This window comes from Cynocephalus volans, chromosome X (genome assembly GCF_027409185.1).
Source record: "Cynocephalus volans isolate mCynVol1 chromosome X, mCynVol1.pri, whole genome shotgun sequence".
Classification (NCBI taxonomy): Eukaryota; Metazoa; Chordata; class Mammalia; order Dermoptera; family Cynocephalidae; genus Cynocephalus; species Cynocephalus volans.
Genome location: NC_084478.1, coordinates 22,782,670 through 22,803,298, shown reverse-complemented (window position 1 = coordinate 22,803,298; position 20,629 = coordinate 22,782,670). Strand labels below are relative to the sequence as shown.

General features: G+C 33.1%; 1 protein-coding gene across 9 annotated transcripts in view; it reads left to right on the top strand.

Moving 5' to 3' along the window:
• The window catches only part of LOC134367693 (uncharacterized), a 311,105-nt gene that overhangs the window by 226,315 nt on the left and 64,161 nt on the right, over nucleotides 1–20,629 (top strand). For 8 of the 9 annotated variants that reach the window (XR_010022435.1, XR_010022434.1, XM_063084434.1 and 5 more), the window contains one exon: nucleotides 7,585–7,672. Coding sequence is in view for 6 of the 9 variants with exons in the window: in XM_063084434.1 (XP_062940504.1) it covers nucleotides 7,585–7,672 (88 nt within the window). In the remaining 3 variants the exon portion in view is untranslated. Of the gene's footprint in view, nucleotides 1–7,425; nucleotides 7,487–7,584; nucleotides 7,673–20,629 lie in introns of those variants that run through there. The other variant, XR_010022436.1, reaches the window with a different exon arrangement.

Here is a 20,629-nt window from a genome sequence, read left to right as displayed (position 1 = left end):
TACACTGTCAATTGTATAGTAAACTTTCTCATATTTCAGGGTCTCAGTTACCACGATAGCAAAAAAAATGACAACAATAATAAGGGTTAAAACCCTGTCAAGTTTTATCCAGATAAATCAATAAAAATGTGACCTTGTAGTGTAGGGTTTTCTACCATTTCCTATGATGTGTAAAAACAGGTTAGTAACAATTGATGCTCTTGGTAATATGAGCTAATATTTAACTTTATTAATCAGACAGTCTTGCTTAATTTACCGATTGATTCCACTGCGTGATCTCAGGGAGAAGTTTTCAATATTTCACGACTAAGTATATTTGCTGCCATTTCTGTGCTGTGTCTTTTCTGTGATTGGATGCTAAATTTGGTCATATTGTTTCTCTATTATGATAGTGACATACTGTTGCCCTTTGCTGTGTTATAGTTGTCTGATACCAAAATTTTTATCTGATTTGAATGTATTCTTGGATATACCCATAATGATTATGGTACATGAATAGTGAAGTACCCTTCGGAACTGCTTGTCAAACATAAGTTGTGTTTTGGGAGAGGAGTGATTGGGTGTTGGGAAGTGCCAGGGATATGATGAAGGATACACACCATTGATTTTCATTTTTGTTATCATTTTGATGTAAAGTTGATATGGTTCTCACTGTGCATTTCTGGGTAGCATTTTTACAGTTTCAATTATGTGGAAAGCCTTGTGCAAATATGATGTTATTTCTTTTACTGTTATATGGATAAGATCATGACTTCAGACACCATGCTGTATGCATTACCTTCAAGGCTTTGTATCGATAGATGAATGTGTGTGTGTGTGTGTGTGTGTGTGTGTGTGTGTGTGTGTGTGTGTGTATTTGGATGAGGATGAAGGAAATGGATGGCTGGATCGCATGATGTGTGAACCTTCGTGTTACATCAGAATATGTCAAAGACTTTTGCAACGTGGTTTTACCATTTTATATCCTACCAACCGTTTCAATTTCTCTGAACTCTTATCAGCACTTGTAATGGCCATTGTTTTTTACTGTATCTCATCTAATAAGTGTGTGGTGGTATCTCACCATTTATCTAAATTGCATAGGTGTAATCAAGTCATAGTTCTTTCTTTCCCATGCATGCTCAGTAAGTGGAAACATTAATTAGCATGGCGAGAGACAGCTTAGGGTGACTCTTTGGAGCCTGGTCCTCACCGGGTCTAGGTTCACTACAGAGTCTCTGCTGGTGTGAATGAGGATGGTGTTTGTCTGGCATAGAGCAGTTACTGTCTACAAGCTTTCTGTCTCTTTTATCTGTGACTTTCCTAGTCCTTGGTTTAGAGAGAACAGGCTTTAAAGGCTTTTTATTAGCACTTTTCGGTGTTTTCGGGTTGTTGGATTTTTCTGCTCCAGGTCTTGGATTTATGAGGCAAAAACAAGACAAAACAAAACACTGTGGAAACACCACGTTGTTTCCTGAGTTTTGAGGATCCTAGTTAGTCTTCCCTATTTTTCCACCTTTTTATGTTCACTGTATATAATATCCAGGGATTTAAGTTGCACTTTGGGGAAGAAATAGGGAAAATATTCCATCTTTCTGAAAGCAGATATCAACATCTTTTTTTTCTTTTTACCAAATGATCTTTATGAAGAAGCATTGGATCTTTTTAATTTTTTTAATTTTTGGGGGGCCCTGATTTGCTTAATTTATTTCATTGTAGTTATTTTATTCCTCCCATAAGTATTTCTTCAATTTCAAATGTGAACCAAGTACAGATGATTTGGTATAGTTACACTGTTGAGCTAGAAAGCCTAATGAAAAAACAGACAACTGTATATAGATTATATTATAGAAAATAAATTTTGTGATAATTTGTTATCCTGTGATAGTAACTAGAATATTATGTATACATTTTTGTGGTGTGTTTAGTGATTCCTCAGGGACTGAATGATATTAAATTCTTTACTTTCTTCATCGTCATAGAATTAGGTGGTGTCGTGTCCTGAGTATGTACCCTTACTACACTACAATTCTATTTATTTCCTCTTTCCTTTGAGTTCTTGCTTTATAGTTTAGATCAGTAGCAACGTTTATCATTTTTGTTTTAAAGAGGCAAATATCTCTTAAATAAATTTTAAATAAATTTTATATTTATCCACTTATTTTCCCCATCCAGTGTTCTTCTCGCCTTCTTGTAGTCCTGTAGTTTTTGGTTTCCATCAGGTGTCATTTCCTTTCAGCCTGAAGAACTTTCTTGCTACTTGTTGAATTCTGTCACCCAAAAGTGTCCTACACCTCCCATTACCTCAGAATGTGACCTTATTTGGAAATAGGGTCTTTGCAAGATGTGGTTAAGATAAGGTTGTTAGGATGAGCCCTAATCCGATTTGAATGGTGTCTTTACAAAAAGGGAAAATTTGGACACAGGTGCAGATATACAGAGAGGAAAGTCTATGTGAAGATACATGCAGGGGGATGACATGTGAATATGGAGGATTGGGGTGATTCAGCTGCAAGCCAAAGAATGTCAAAGATCGCTGGCAAACACCATGAAACACAAAAGAAGCAAGGAAGGATTCTGCTGCAGGTTTCAAACAGAGCGTGGCCTTGTAGACACCATGATTTCACACTTCTAGCCACCAGAAGTATGAGACAAAAAATTCCTGTTGTTTTTTTTTTTTAAATGCCAACTAGTTTTAAGCCACCTAGTTAGTGGTACTTTATCATGGCAGCCCTATATACTAATACATTCCTGTAGCATTACTTAAGGTTTGACTAGCAACAAATTTTCTCAGTTTTGCTTATCTGGATGTGACTTACTTCACTTATAGTTCAGAAGGACAATTTTGTTGGATATAGAATTCTGGTTTTAAAATTCCGTGTCATCTTTTAGCATATGAAAAATAGTATTTTATTTTCCAAATCTCCGTGGATTGTATGGGCAAATCAGGCAACATTTAAGTCATCATTTCCAGGTAGGTAGTGTATCTATTTATAGTTTTTGGGTGATATACATTTGTTCAATTTATTAAAATACTTTATTTTTTATAGGGGTGCCAAGTATATAGTTTGCTAATGAACTATTTCAAATCTTCGCTAGCTATGTTGTAAACAAGCATGATTCCGTTTGTGGAAAAAAGGTTAATTTTTGATCAACAATAGAAAAAAAAGAAAAACAGAGATAAGCTGCATGAAAACTACCATAGCCAAAAGAGAACCAATGTTTTTCTTATTAAGATATATACATGTATCTTTACTGTTCAAATACAAATTAAAATATTTTCATCATATATATAAAATAGCCGAACTTTTTTATTATTATTTCCCATCCTGTGGTAATGTTGATATGAATGTAATAATGTATAACAGCCAATATCTTCTGTTAAAGAATAATGAAAAGGCACTGTATTAACTATATCAAAATATTTATATCTATCATAATTTTAATAAACACAATGCATTGTACAAGCAAAGTAATTTATATAAAACAGCATATAGTATGTATGAAAATCTGTTTGGTACAAGGAAATATATAAAACAAAGAAAAACTCACGTGTAGATATCTGTATATATGTATGTTTTTACCTGTAATATATAATAATTTTGTTTCATAACTCACATTATGAAACAATAGACAAATGGGATCAATAGTATGTATCCAATAGTAGATGAATAATAAATATATATGGACAATTTCTACCTTAAGTATGCTTAATACCTTGTGTAAGTTATTTAAGTAAGAAAATATTCTTTGAAAATCTTGATACCAGCTGATCAAAAGAGGATATAATGGTAAAGGGATTTTGGAGTGTAATTTGTCATTTTCTTTAAAAGTTTATGAATTTACCTACCGTTTGACACAGTAATTCACCTTCTAGGACTGTATCTGACATAGCTACTCACTCATGTGCATTAGAGTATGGGCACAAAAAAGTCAAAACAGGTATTTTTTGATAAATTATGCTGTGTCCATACCAAGAATACTATGAAGCTTCTACGACAAATCACATAGATATAATATACTTAATAGAGGACATCAAAATTCCAATGACATTTTCCTCTGAAATGGAGAAAAAAAAAACTATCCTTACATTTATATGGAATAACAAGAGACCATGCATAGCCAAAGCTATTCTGAGCAAAAAAAGTAAAGCTGGAGGCATAATACTACCTGGCTTTAAACTATACTACAAAGCTATAATAACCAAAACAGCATGGTACTGGCATGAAAACAGACACACGGATCAATGGAATAGAATAGAGAATCCAGAAATCAACCCATACACCTACAGCCATCTGATCTGTGACAAAAGCACCAAGTCTATACACTGGGGAAGAGAGTGCCTCTTCAGCAAATGGTGTTGGGATAACTGGATATCCATATGCAGGAGAATGGAACTAGACCAATACATCATACCATATAGAAAAATCAACTCAAAATGTAATAAAGAATTAAATATATACCCTGAATCAATAAAACTTCTTAAAGAAAACAGAGGGGAAACACTCCAGGAAGTAGGACAAGGTACAGACTTCATGAATTTATGACCCCAAAAGGATGGGTTACCAAAGGAAAAATAAACAAATGAGATTATATCAAACTAAAAAGCTTCTGCTCTGTAAAATAAACAATTAACAGTGTGAAAAGCCAAACAACAGAGTGGGAGAAAATATTTGCAAAATATACATCTGACAGAGGATTAATATTCAGAATATACAAGGACCTCAAACAACGTTACAGCAAAAAAACAAGTAAACCAATTAAAAAATGGGCAAAGGAGCTAAATAGGCCTTTCTCACAGGAAGATATATGAGTGGCCAGTAGACACATGAAAAGATGCTCAGCATCACTCAGCATTTGGGAAATACAAATCAAAACCTCACTGAGATACCATCTCACCCCATTAGGATGGCTAATATCCAAAAGACTGTGAATGATAAATGCTGGCAAGGTGACGGAGAAAAAGGGACTCTCATACATTGTTGGTGGGAATGCAAAATGGTGCAGCCTCTACAGAAAATGGTATGGAGGTTCCTCAATCAATTGCAGATAGATGTACCATATGACCCAGCTGTCCCACTGCTGAGAATATTCCCAGAGGAATGGAAATCATCATGTCGAAAGCATACCTGTACTCCAGTGTTCATTGTAGCACTATTTACAACAGCCAAGAGTTAGAACCAGCTCAAATGTCCATCATCAGATGAGTGGATATGGGAAAAGTGATATATCTACACAGTGGAATGCTACTCTGCTGTAAAAACAGAATGAAATACTGCCATTCTCAACAGCATGGATGGAATTAGAGAAAATTATATAAAGTGAAACAAGTCAGGCACAGAAAAGGAATTACCACATGTTCTCACTTATTTGTGGGAGCGAAAAATACATAAATAAATACACAATCTAATGGGGGTGTAGGGAAGAAGACAGAAAAACCCAATTCCTTGAAATTGTTAAGATAAGATAATAGATATGAGATTGATGGGAGGGAGCAGAAGTGGGAGGGAGAAGGGAGTATTCGGTAAAGGGACACAAAAAACAATCACATTGTGTATTGATAAAATGAAATGAAATTTAAAAAAATAAAGAAATAAAAATAAAAAATGAACAAAAAAAAGTGGGAAGAAGTGATTGCCCTAAAAAACCCAAATCTTCCATTAGTAAATATTGTTCACCATTCCAGTTATTCATATCTCCATGAAATCCTCTCAATAATTTCCTGTAGTTTGCTGTGTGATGATCTTGCCCAGCTTTCATTAAAATTTTACCGAGGAGTTTGACAAACTTTAATGCAGTTGTAAATGGTATTTTTAAGAAAATTAATTTAATTATTTGTTTCTGGTATTGGGAATTGCAGTTAAAATCTGTTTTTTAACCAGGTAACCAGTAATGTTGCTATATATTCACTCATTAATTCTAATATGTGACATATAGATTGACGTTAGTCTAGAAATATACACATTCAATAAGTGAATAAGGGCAGTTTCATTTCTTCTTTTCCAATCCTTACGTATTTCTGTTTCTTTTTCTTCTATTATTGTCTTAAATACATATTGAATGGAACTGGTGTTTGTAGGAATCCTTTTCTCATTCCTGATCACAGAGAAGATGTGCCTATTTCATCACTGATTACAATACTTGCTGCAGCTTTATGGGGTTTTTTTTACTAATCTTAAGTGGGAGATAAGTTGTGTCATTGTTTTGCATCTATTGTAATAATCATAACATTATTATATATTCCTTTGTTTTATTGAAGTCATTTGATTTCAAAGTGGTAATCCAAAAAGAATCATGGTGTATCAGACTTGATTTAACTTTGGATTTAGTTTGTTAAACTAACTTTTTATTTCCATTTGGTCATGAAAGATATAACCCTATCATTTTCCTTTTATGTAGTCATTTCCGTGTAAAGTTAAAAGATTTGGAGGCGATGCCTGCTGTTTCTATTCTCTGCAGGGTCTTGTGTAAGATGAGTGTCATGTATTTCTCAACTGTAGGGGAAAATTCACCAATTCCACGACCAGAGCTCGGGACTCACTTAGAGGAAGGTTTTCCATCATAGGTGTAATTTATTTTACAAACTTAAGACTATGCAGACCTTCTCAGTTTTGTATTTCATTAAGGTGGGTTTACTTGGACTTCTACATTTCATAGAATTTCAAATTTATTGGCATGTAAATGCTTATATTTTGTTTGTTTCCAGATTCTGTAGTGATATTTCTTTTGTAAATAATGTGTTTCTTCCATTTTTGATTAATGGATTCTTTAATCATAAGACAGTGTTCTCTACTTCTAGTTACCTTCCTTTTCGGAAAGTCTTTGTTTGGCATTACTCTACCAGTTCCGGTTGTCTTATGCTTAATTTTACGTGGTATATTATTGTCTGTACTGTTACTTTCAACCTTACTGTGCCTTTCCATGTAATTGCCTCTCATTTAGCATATAATCGGGACTTACTTCATCCCAATCTGAAAAACTCTGCATTTTAATTGGAATATTTAGACTTTTTAAAAATTCATGTTTATATTAATATTGTTTGATTTAAAGTCTTTTATTTATTTATTTATTTTCATCACTTTTTATTTGTCTATTCCACCTTCCATGTCTACTTTTGGGATAATTGAAATTTTTTTATTCTTCAATTTAAATTCCTTCATTGGATTTTTATTTGACACATTTTAAAAACACACCCACCCATTCTATGACACATCCTTCTTTCAAGAGTAGGGTTTATGGCCCCTTGTCTGGACTCTGGAGAAAGCTTAGTGCCTCTGGTCACCCATACAATGCGGGCAGTTGTGACATTACACAAATTCCTGGGCTGAAATTCTATCACCCGCCATTACCAACTGCCACCAGCGGAGGGCGCCGTCGTGGCCCTCGCGCCGGGTGCTCTTCACGGATTCCTGAGATTCTCAGTTCCCATCACGTGTCACTTCCAGCAGCCAGAAGGACTTCAGGTAACAACGCAAAGTACAGGTTGTCCCGCCACAAATTGTCTCAGGTTTGTTTATGTGGCCATGTCCTATTTAACTCTCAGTTTGAAAGGATAATGTTGCCTCATGGAGAATTCTGTGCTGACGGTTTTATTTTTTCTTTCAGCACTGGGAAGATTCTGCTCCGTTTTCTCCCGTTCTGCATGGATTCTGTCTAGAAGGACGCCGTCTTTCCAATCGTCCCTCTGGGATAGGTAATGTATCTTTATTTCTCAGACGTTTTCACTTGGTATACATTTGTTCACTTCACTGATACTCTGTATATCTCATATAGATGCCTAACGTATAGTTTAATTTAAAAAAATCAAATATTCCAATACCTATGGTGTCAATCTAAGTATTCCATTTATGTAAATGAAAATAAAACATGTTTTGACTGACAATCACTACAAAACACAGCAAAAGCAAAGGAAAAGCTCCCAAGGAGAAACGTCTAATTTTTATTTAAATATATAAATATCTACAAATCATATACAAAATAAAATAATTGAAGAACGTTCCCAAGAAAAACCTAAAAGTTGTTTTTATGATTGCTCATGTTTTGTAAGATTGACATGCATGAGGAAATGTGTGGGAAGGAATGAAAACTTTTTATAAAGTGTAATGAAGTGGCACTTGTATTAACTTGAGCAAAATATTTGTTTTGTCAAATCATATTCCGTGTCTGAAATTGATTAAATATAGCACAAATAGGAGTTGATTCAGTAACAGGCAAAAATATAGAACATAAGAGAGAGTGAGAAAAGTATATGTGCAAGTTTAATATATAAAATGTTTGGGATTTAAAATATTTTAAAATTATTAACTAAAAATGTAGTACTAACATACTTCAATTTACAGAAAATAAGCATAAATTTTAATTAACTCTTAAAATATGCTTAATAATTAGTACAAATTAAATAAATTACAAGATGTTTCTTTACCTCAATAACAGATTTTCGAGGGAGTATAAAATGGTACTGGGGTTTTGGAAATTAGTTTAGACTTAGCAAAGTATTTTTTCACCTACGTAAAAAATAATATTGCCTTTTAGGACTATTGAACACACCTAGTTACAAATGGGCAGAAAAGTGTATGGTTACAAAATTAACAAAAGTTATTTTTTAATACATCGTTTTCATTCCATGAATATTTTGTGGGTATATGACGAATCAGGTAGATTTATATATTTTCAGAGGATGTCGTCAGTATATTATTGCCAGTAAAAAAAAGAAAGCAAATTGTAATTTTGCATGCGTGCACACGTGTATAAATATAATCTTTATGTAAATACAAACATACGTGAATATCTGTTCTGGGAGACTCTTCACTGATCATCATCGTTACTTCTGAGAGGAAAGATACATCTGCCCTTTTGAAAATTTTACTGAACATTGGCCAAATTTAAGTAGTAAAATAAAATTAAGGACATCGTCACGATTGCATGTAACTAGTGATTTTTTTTATAAGGAACTACCCTTTGCCTTTTTTCTTTTCCTTTTAATGTAGTACAGAAACAGTTAAGAATTCATGCTGAAATATAGAACTAGAAAATAGAAAGGAAAGAAAAAAGAAAAAAAAACAAGTTCAAGAAATAAGAAAAAAAAGTTATGATTCACTTTAAAGAAGCCGAGTCTAACTAGTCAGTGAGATCATTAAACAAAAGACTGTAGGAAAATTTGCACAAAGAATGATCTTTTCATTGTTCCCCTTGGATTAAATGTCAAGTGTTCTGTAAAAGTTTCTTGTATATGTTAGGGCCTCTATTTTCATGATATCAGAAAAGATGATAGAAATCTTTAGAGTTATGGTGACTCAAATTTTATCTGATAAGCATATCGAAAAAGTCTTAAAAATATAACCTTGTGCATTGTGGTTATTCTTTTTTTATGATGAGTATGAAAAGTGTATTAAAAATTGCTACTGTCTTAAAAGTGTGTTTATATTTAACTGTGTGGTATTCATCAATCCTTATAAATTCACTTAGTAATTCTATAACATTATCTAGAGGTTGCTTTTACATTCTCTGGAGGCATAATTGTGTGGTTGATAATGGCTGGGTTCGTTTCAATTTTTCCAATAATCATGCTTTTTTTTCTTGCATTATTTCCCTGACTAAATAGAACTGGAGGTAGTAGGCATCCTTGTCTCTATTCGGATATGAAGGAGAAGTTTTTCAGTAATTCACCACTCATTATATTTGCTGTAATTTTCTAGATTTGGGTGGGTCCTTTTTTAGGAAGAAAACCCCTCATGTGTAGTTGGTAAATTATTTCGAACGGCTTTTCTGTATCTGCTGTCATAGTGACCTGATTTTGTTTGTCAAAGATGTTTGATTTGTAAGTGTGAAACCAACAAGAACAGCCTTCCTGTATTAAATCCAACTTGTTCGTGGTGCATGGAAGTTGTAGTATCTTCGAGTTCTGTTTGTTAAACGTAAAGTTTTAGTTCCAGTTAAATTTATGTTTGTTATGAGGTATCCAGAATTTGATTTTTTCATGTGATGTCTTTATCAGTTTGGTATCAGTTTTATCCAGGACCTATGAAACATTTTGGGCAGTTATTGCTGTTTCACTCCTACTAAGAGTTTGTGCAGTATTGGCTGTTATTTAATTCTCAATTATATGGGAAAACTCAGGAATTCAGGCTCCAAGAGATGGAATTCATTTATAGGAATGTTTCTCTGTAAAGATGCAGTTTATTGAATAAAGAATGCTTGAGATTTCCTAGTTTAAATATTTTGCTATTTTTTGAATTCATTTCATGGATTTTCAATTTATCGGCACAAATTTGCTCATAACGTGATGCACGTGTGTTCAGTATCCTCATGATGACCCCGTCCACCTTCCTGCTGTTGATCATGTGCGTCTTCTTTTGTATTCCCTTGATCAGTGTTGCCAGGGATTTATCACCTTTTTATCCTTTCACAAAAAAAGACAACTCTTGCATTTGCCTTTTTTTGTCTGTTTTTAGTTTCATTAACTGATGTTAACTTTAATTTTTCATGCTTAAAATTTTGGTTGAAATTCCTGATTTATTTTTTAATTTTATGAAAATTATTTTTAAATCTTTAACTTTCAGGATTTCACCTTTTACATTAATGATCTAAATTTTCCATTAGACATGTATTTTGGTATATACCACGCAATATTTAACAGCTTAATTGAGGCATAATTGATTTTAAATAAACCTCACCATTGAAAATAAACACTGTGTATTTTGGTGTGTGTGTGTGTGAGAGAGAGAAACCATGACCACAGTTAAGATGATGAGCATATTTATCCCGCTCCCCAGACTTCCTAGTGTACTTTTGGATTTTCTCCTCGTAATTCCGCCCAAGCTCTCCCTACTTTGCCACGCTATGCACATTCCTGTATGAGTCTTTTGATGGGTGTGTAATTGCATTTTTTCTTGGATAAACTCCAAGAAGTGGAATGGCTGAGTCATATGAGAGGTGTTATTTCACAGATGTTTATGGTCAGTGTTTTTAATTGTAGCTCCTCTAATAGGTGTGCCGTGATATCTCGCTGTCACTCTAAATTGTAGGGGTGTACACGAGTCATTATTTTTTCTGTCACAGTTATCCCCAATAAATGGAGAAAATGGATGACAATCTTATGCTAATCCTTTCCCCACATTTACACTTTTGCATGTATGTATTTTTTTAATCGTAGGCCTTATTTTCTGTGTGAAATACAGTAGAAATAATCAGAACTCTGAATTGATTTTTCTTCTTTAACTGAGCATTTGCTTTTGCTTCTGAGAGGCAGTTAGCATGCAGAAAGTTCATCTCATAGTTCATCTCAGGGAATTAGTTCTTTTGAATCTGTATCTCAGGTTTTGTTAGGTGTTTTCTATTTCTCGTTGGTATTACATTTATGGCATAGTCACTCAGGGATGCCAAATGACCCCTCGGGTTGTCTTCCAGAACCTTTCTCTTTAGTTCACCGTTAGCTTAACCTGTGTCCCCTGAGCTGAACTTTTGAGACTGCTGGAATCTCTGCTCGGCTATTTAGTTTCTAAACTACAACTTTTTGCACAGCATGTCGACTTCTTAATCACCTCCTTTGAGTTAGCATATATTTTAAGGAAAAAAATGTTACCAAACTTGGATGTCATCCCTCGGGCTTCTGTTCTGAGATCTTGTTTCTTCAAATGTTTGCTTCCTTGGGTTTGTCGTGCCTTCAAATAATATCTGTAATGTCTTCAAGATTTCCTAGTTTTTCTCAGCGAAAGGTTAGCCTGGTAGACATTTAGTTGTTTTTCCTCTCGTACCAAATTAACCTAATATTTATAGCAATAAGATAAATTTTCTTTAAAGGCAGGTAGTCTTCTGCAGAGTGGATCTCTTCTGTCTTTTTCTACTTAATGTACTGCAATTAAATATTTTCATTAATTGCCTAAATGTTTCTCCAGTTGCCAACATGTGCCACGTATGGATCATGTGGTGGGGGTACATTATTGAGGTATAGCATAGTGTAAAGCAGACAAGGAAATTTGGAATATACTATAGGATATAAGTTTTGTGGTAATTTTTAAGCTACATTAGTAACCAAAATGTTAGTTATAACTCTTTGTGTTGTGAGTTATGTTTACTGGTTGCAATAGAGTTTGGCAAATGAATCCTTTACTTATCTTGATCTACTTAGAGTTAAGAAAGTAGCACTTTATGTAAATGCAACCTCCTAACAGGGAAATTCCATATATCCCCCCTTTTCTTTGTGGTCTTTTTGTCCTATATTATATTTAAATATCTTGTGGAAATTTTCCATTAATTTTTTAAATGAGAAAATTGAATATTCAGTTAAATGTGTAGATCTGAATCTAACATTTCAATGAATTTTATAAATTATATTTTATATATGAAATATTACTTCACATTTTTGCTTAGCAAAATTCGTTGTCTTTTTAATGTTCTAATTTTTCATTTGAATTCTTTTTGACATATTTTTTATGTGGTACAATATGGTTTAATTTTTACATGTTACAAATTGTCCAAATTTCTGTCTGTTGTTGATTTGTAGTTTCACTGTGTTGTGCTAGAGAACATACTTTGTTCCATTTCGGTATTTTTACTCTGTTGAGGTTTGTTCTGTGGCCTAGTATGAGGTCTACACTGTAAATGTTCCATGTACACATGCAAAGGATGTGTATTCTGCAATTGTTGGATGGAGTATTATACAGGTGTCTTTTGGGCCTTCTTATTTTATGATGTTGTTCACATCTTGCATATAATTGTCGATTTTTTGCCTGATTTTGTGCCTACATGTTCCGTTCTGCCACTCCAGGTTTCTCACAGTTGTTCGTTATATGGTGCTTCTTCCATTCTTTTACTTTCAGCATATTTGCAACTTTGAATATAATGTGTCCCATGTAGACAGCATAACGTTATATCTTCTCTTATGTAGTCTAACAATCTTTTCCTTTGCTGGGATTGCTTAATCCTTTCACTTTTAATATTGCGTTTGATATGGTTGGATTTATGTCTGACTTTATTTTGGTTTTATTTTCTATATGACTTATGACTATTTTTTCCTTGTACTCCACAGTTACTTCCTTTTATTAAGTAGACTTTTGTGTGTACCATTTTAATTTCTTTAATAATTATGATCATACTTTTGGGTTATTTTCTTAATGGTTTCTCTGTGATTTACAGTATAAATTTTATCAGAATCTAGTTTGGATTTACACTATTTTTTAAATTTGAGCATTTAGTTTTACATATTTGTGGGGTGCAGTGTGTTGATTCAATACATGCATGTATTGCCCAATGATTCACTTAGGACAGAGAGCATAGTTTTGTACTCATTAGTCCACCACTTCTCAGATTTACACGAAATTAATCTGTACATCCATCCAGTAGGATACAGAATATTTACTACCATTAAACTCCCTCATTTTTGTGCTATTATTTTATGCATATGTTTTTGTATGTTACACACTACAAAATACGTTTATGTTTATTGCTGTATACAATCTAATGTCCATTGAAGAAGGGAGAAGAAAGGAGAGTGAATTATATTTGTAGAGTTCATTTGGTTTTGTATTCAACTTATGTACTACTTCTGAATTTTTTCATTTGTTTTCTGTGAATTTGTGTTACCATCTTTTCTTAATTTCTTACTCCTATATAGTTTCATTCACAAGCCCGTTTATCATGTGCTTATTGTCAAATATATTACATTGATATATGCTATATGACCAAAATACAATTTTATCGATATTGTTTTTTGCCGTTGTCCTTTAAGTGAGTTATGATTGGAAAGGAACCTCAGTAAGTCACTATGCTTTGTTTAATCATTACCTACACAATTATTATTACTGGAGATCTTAATTCTTTTTCCATACAGATTCTACCTGCCGTCTATTGTCACTCCTCTCCTGCTGAAGAACTTCATTTAACATTTCTTACATTGCAGGATATTAACAATAAATTCTTTGTTTTTATTTATCTGGGAAAGTTTAATTTTGCCTTCATTTTGAAAGATGGCCTTGCTGGATACAGGCATCTTGGTTGACAGTTTCTTTTTTCTTTCCGCACTTTGAATATGTCATGCCAGTGAATCCTGACAGCATTTTTGATGAAAAATAATCTGTTGGCCTTACCCATGACCACTTCTATGTGCTGATTTACTTCTCTCTTCCTGCTTTCAATATTTTCTCTTCATTTTGGCTTTCAGCATTTTGGCTGTGATATCTCTTGACGTGAATCTCTTTGCATTTAACTTCTTGGAAGTTCATTGGGTGTTTAGGTGTATAGATTAGTGTTTTTCCTAAAATCTGGGAGGTTTTTAGCTATTATTTCTTCGATTATATTTTCTAGCCTGTTTTCTCTTGCCTCTTTCTGGTACTTAGTTATGTGTATAATGGTGTTTTTGATTGTGTCCCGAATTTATCTGAGGCTCTGTTCATGTTTCTTCATTCCTTTTCCCTTCTGTTTTTCCAATTGCATGATTCCTATTGATTTATCTTTAAGTATGGTGATTTTTCTTCTCTCACCTCAAATTTACTTTTGTAGTCATCTAGTGGATTTTTCATTTTGTTTATCATAGTTTTCTGCTTCAGAATTTCAATTTAGTGCTTTTTTAAAAAGAGAATTTCTACATTATTAATCTGTACTTGATGAGTCATTGTTCTTACTGTATCTTTTTAAATTTTAGCACATGGTTTCCTATTGTTCTCTGAACATATTCATAATAGCTGTTGTAACATCTGTCTGCTGGTCCAACATCTGGGTCCCCACAAAGGCAGTGTCTGTTGTTTGCCTTTTGTCCTTTATATGTGTCACACTTTCCCGTTTCTTTCAATGTCTTAAGAAGTGGACATGTTGCATAATATAAGGTAGGAAATATGGAGATTTATCCCTCACCTGGCTTGTTGCTGTCATTTGTCTGGTGTTTGTTTTGTGAGAATACTGTTTTGTTTGAAATTTTACCTTGTCCTTCAGCACTGGAACATTCCATACCATTTTTCTTGTTCTCCGTGGATCCTGCTAAGAAGGCAGTCGTCATTTAAATCATTGTTCATGGGTTTGTAACCTATATCTATTTCTCTGAAGTATTTCGTGGGTATACAGTAGCTTACTTCATTAATATTACTTATATTTCACATAGGTGCCAAATATATAGTTTACTAAGTAAGACTTCAAAAACTTCTATATATTTTATGTCAATGCAGATTATTCCACATGTGTAAATAGAAGGATAATTTATTGGACAGTAACAATAAAGCAAAGCAAATGCAGAACATATAGCTGGTATGAAAAATAACAAAAGCCAAAAAGCAAACATTTAATTTTATCTTCAATACGTAAAGATATCTGCATGTGCACAACTTGAAATAAATTAAGCACATTTCCACATAAAATATCCAAATGGTTTGTTCTTATTATTGCTGATCTGGTATTACTTGTGACTTGGATGAGAAATTGAATGAGAAATGCGAAAACCCCTTGAGAGAGAATAAGGAAGTGACACTTGTATTTCCAAATATTTTGTGTCTAAGGCTATTCTACAGCATTCGGTAACATTAAACTTTGGCAAAACCATATCAGAAACAATTCATAGAAATGTAGCAAATATCAGTATCTATGACTAGCAAGCCGAATCTATCAGTATGGACATATACTTCCTATGTACAGATAGAACACAGGCCAGTGATGAGAGGATATGTGTAACAATTTGATAGGCTTAATATATAATAATTTTGGTATTTAAAATAATTATAATGATAGGTTAACAAATGTACTTAACATTGCATCTAAGTACTGAGGTACACACAAGGTAATTATAAATTGGCAATTACTCTGTTAAATATGCTTAATACTTATTTCAAGTTATTCATAGCAAGACTCTATATAATATCTTGATACGAGGTTATCAAAGTGGTATAAAATAGAACTGGCTTTTTGAAAGCCATTTGGCTTTTTTTTTTTACTTAAACTTCTATAAAGTAATTCACCTTCTAATACCACATCTGACACAATTATTCACAAATGTACATTAAATTATGCGTCCGAATACGGTAAAAGTGCTGTTTCTGAATAAATTATGCTTTGTCTGTACCATGAATACTATGTAGCTTTTTCAACCAATCTAGAGCTAGACTTATGGAAAAAACTTCCAGGATATATTATTATAAAAGTAAGCAAATTGTAATTTCCTTTCCAATCTGTAAATATACTATTAATGTGAATACATATGTGTGTGTAGATCTATTAATACACACAATTCACTGCTGCTCATGGTTACTTGTGAAAGGAATGTAGATCTGCGTTTTGGAGAGTGTTCAATGAGCATACGATGTATGTGTAAGTAAAAAATGAAAAATGAAAGAAATAGAAAAAAGTTGGCTTATGCTTTTCTTTCTTCTTTTTTGACTTAGTGGAGAACAGGAAATGATCTTCCTGAAGAGTGCTTTTTCTCTGTTATCATTATACATAATTATTTCAAGTTAAATATATCATTCTTCAGTTTTTAACATGCACAAGGTATGAGCCATATACTGCAAGTACTTTTATTGAGGTACAGTTTGTTAGGAAACACAAACAGTAAATAATGAGTATACTAAACAGATAAGTTTGGGGGAATGAATTTTACAGCCACAGTAACCAGATTACTACTTTAGTGTCCATCAGTCTTGCTAACACTTATTAATTCTAATGCATTTTTCTACAGATTGCTTTTAGATAGTCTGGAAACAAACATGTAACCTAGGAATAATGATGTTTGCATATCTTCCTTTTTAATTTCTGGTCTTTTACATTTTTTCTTGCATTATGGCCCTGACTAGGACCTCCATAAAATGTTGTATAGAACAGGGGACAGGAGATATTGTTGTATCTTTTCTGATTTCAGGAGGAAGTTTTCAATATTTTTCACTAAGTATGATATTTGTTGCAATGTTCTGAGTTTTCGTTTTTAATCTTAAGTGTGGCAAATTATGTCGAATAATTTATACCCATTGTAATAGTATATTAATTTTTTTTTTTTAAAGTGGTTTGATTTCAAAATGTTAATCCAAGAAGAATTCATTCTGGGATTAACTTCAATTTCTTTTCTTTTCTTTCTTTTTTTTTTTTTTTTTTTTGTCTTTTTTGTGACCGGCACTCAGCCAGTGAGTGCACTGGCCATTCCTATATAGGATCCGAACCCGTGGCGGGAGCGTCGCTGCGCTCCCAGCGCCGCACTCTCCCGAGTGCGCCACAGGCTCGGCCCTTAACTTCAATTTCTGCATTGCGTTTTATAATTGATATATCTTTGATTTTGTTTATCCAACATAAGTTGTTGTTTTCTGTGTTTGGTCATGCAAGATATAAACCTATGATTTTACTTTCTTATAATATCCTCTTCGATTTGTTGTAAAGTTTATAAGGGTCTCCTAGAACATTTGGGGGATTGTTTTTTTATTCTGTGAAAGAGTTTGTACAAGATTGGTGTTATTTCTTTCTCATTATATGGAAAAGTTCAGGAATTCAGGCACTAGGACTTGGAATTCATTCATAAAATGGATATTCATTATAGACACAATTTATTTAATAATTGAAGGGCTATTGAGATTTCCCATCCTTTTATAATTATTTATCATTTCGTATACTTTAAAATTTCTTAGCATAAAATTTATATAAATATAAATTTGTAGTATTATGTGTTTGTCTACAGGATTGGTAGTGATGATTCATTCTACGTTTCTCATACTGGTAATGGGTTTCTTTTATTTTTCTACATAATTTGTGCAAGGGATCTGTCAATTTTGTATTCAGTTCAATAAAAACTTTGGGATTCGTCAATCTTCTCTTTGCAATCATTAAAATTTCATTCACCGATCTTAATTTTATTGCTTCATGTCTTCAATGATATTTAGTAGTAAATTACACATTTTTCAATTTCTTGAGGTGAGCTGTCATATCTTAAATTTTCAGTTTTTCCACTTGTGCAATTAGTGCTATTTATTTTTGTGTAGACATATTTTGGTGCAACTCATATATCATAATCGCTTTATTGAAATATAAATGACTTAAAAAACTGTACAACTTCTAAATTAACAATATATGTTTTGAGGTATTATATATTTATGAAACAGTCAACATAATGAAGATAATGTAACGATCCATCTCACATACTTTTCCAAGTTTTCTTGTGCATATATGTATCCCCTCTCTGCTGGTTCTGCCCAAACACTCCACCTTTTCCCATGCTATGCACCTTCTTGTGTAAGACTTTCTATGGACATATACTATCATTTTCTTAAAAAAAAGTAAACTTCCAGAAATGGATGAGTGGATCGCATGATTACTGTTTCTTTAAGTTATTTTACAGTATGACAAAGAACTTTGCAACGTTATACCATTTTACAGCTTACCAGCAATATGAGTGTCACAGGTGCTCAACATCTTTGCCATTGATTGTCATGGTCAGAACTTTTAACTGTAGCCCTTCTAATAGGTATGCACTGGTATCACATTGTTGCTTTATGTTGCAAGGTGTAACCAAGTCATAGTTCTTTGTGTTCCAAGCATTCCCAGTAAATGGAGAAAACAGATTAAAGGCCTGATGCTAATCCTTTCCATTCATTGTTTTGCATGTATAGTTCTATTTTATTGCATGCTGGCTTTTCTGTTTGATGTAGTATAGAGATAATTGCAGGCTCTGGGTGATTTTATCTTCCTCCAGGGACCATTTCTTTTGCTATTGAGAGGCAGTATCCTGGTGGAATGCCCTTTCTGACCTTGAGAACTTTTGAAGCTGGATTTCAAGTTATATTGTATTTCTTGTTCACATAGACATTTAGTACATAGCCCCTCTAGTATGTCAAAAGAACCTAAAATTAAAAAAAAATAATAATTATCCTTCTGCTTTGGTGGGCTCTGAGCTGGATTTGTGCTGCCTGTGATGGAGGTAGTACTGGAAGATGGTCAGTTGCTTAGTTTCTCAGCCTCAATTTTGTGCTTAGCATCTTGAGTGCTCATTCAGATCTTTGAATTAACAAATACTTTGTGGCAAAGATGATACCAAAGTTAGATCTCACCACTTGGGCTTTTCTTCCTCCTGAGATTCTGAACCTTTAATTCTTGCTCCTTTACACTTATAATACATCAAAGAGATATCTTTCATATATTTGGAGCTTTCCCAGTTTTTCTCAGCAGGATGTTTGGACTCATAGATTATTACAGGAAGAAGTATTTTTTTTTCCCTAAAACTATTATTTAAAATAAGTTTTAATTAATAGGTGTTTTCCTCCCATAGCCAATTAATCACAATACTATATCAAGACTATAAACAAAATTAACTAAACTTCCTGTTTTGAGGAAGTGTACATTCATTTGCAGTTACAAGAATTAATATGAAGAGGTCCATGTACCCTTTACTTATTTTCTCCCAGGTTTAACATCTTGAAATCCATGGTGCACTATCTCAAGCAGGATATTAATAATTATACAGTCAAGAGAGAGAACATTTCAATCGCCACAAGAATCCCTCTCGTTTCCCTGTTACAGGCAGGCCCCTGTCGTTCGTCTCCCCAAACTTGACATCCTGCAACTAATGATCTGTTCTTCATTAGTGTAATTTTTAAAAATTTTATTAACATTATATTCATGGAATCATTCTGTATGTGACCTTTGGGACAATTTTTTTTCTCAGTATACTTATCTGGAGATTCATAAAGATTGTTTTGTGTATAAATAGGTTTTTAAAGTTTTTGTTGCTGAGTAGAATTCCATGGTATGGATATACCATATCTTGTTTAACTATTTGAGGGACATCTGGGTGTTTTCAGTTTGGGGCTATTACAAATAAATCTGGGTCAAACATTTCTGTACATGTTTCCTTGGAAACATGCGTCTTTAGTTCTGTTTGCTAAATGCCAAAGAGTGCAATGCTCTGTCATATGGTACTTGCATAGTCAGGGATTATTTTTTTTTCAGACTGCCGAAATTTTGAACAGTGGCTGCACCATCTTACATTCCAAGAAATAGTGTCTGAGTTTGTCTGCATTTCATGCTGTCACTATTTTTTATTTTAGCCATTCAGATAGCTGTGTAGTGATATTGCATTGTGATTTTAATTTGCATTTACCAAATAACTATAATGTTAAACATGTTTCCATGTGATTATTTTCTATTTGTATATCCTCTTTGGTGAAATCTCTCTTTATTTCTTTTGACCATTTTACAGTTGGATTTTTCAAGATGTGTTTTATGAGAATACTTTCTATATTACAGATACTCGTCTTCTGTCACTTATTTGGCTTATAAATATTTTTCCCAGTATGTAGTTTGACTTTCTGTTTGCTTAACAGAAGATAAAGCTATTAGCATAGTAAAAGTGTTTAATTTTGACCAAGCCTAATTTCTCACATTTCCCTTGTATGGATTGTATATTTGATGTCAAATCTGATTACTCTTTGTCATGCCCCCAATGTCTGGAATGTTTTTAATCTTATTTCTTTTCTAAAAGTCTATTTTTTTAAAATTTATGATACATTTTGATGAGATTTTTTTTGTATGAGGCATGAAGTTTAGATTGAGGTTCAATTATGGGCCTATGAATATCCAATTGCTATTGCATAATTTTTGAAAATACCCTTTCTTAATAGAATTGCTTTTGCAGCTTTATCAAGAATTCATTGGCCATGCTGTGTAGGGTTCTTTCTGCGTTCTGTTTCTGTTTCCT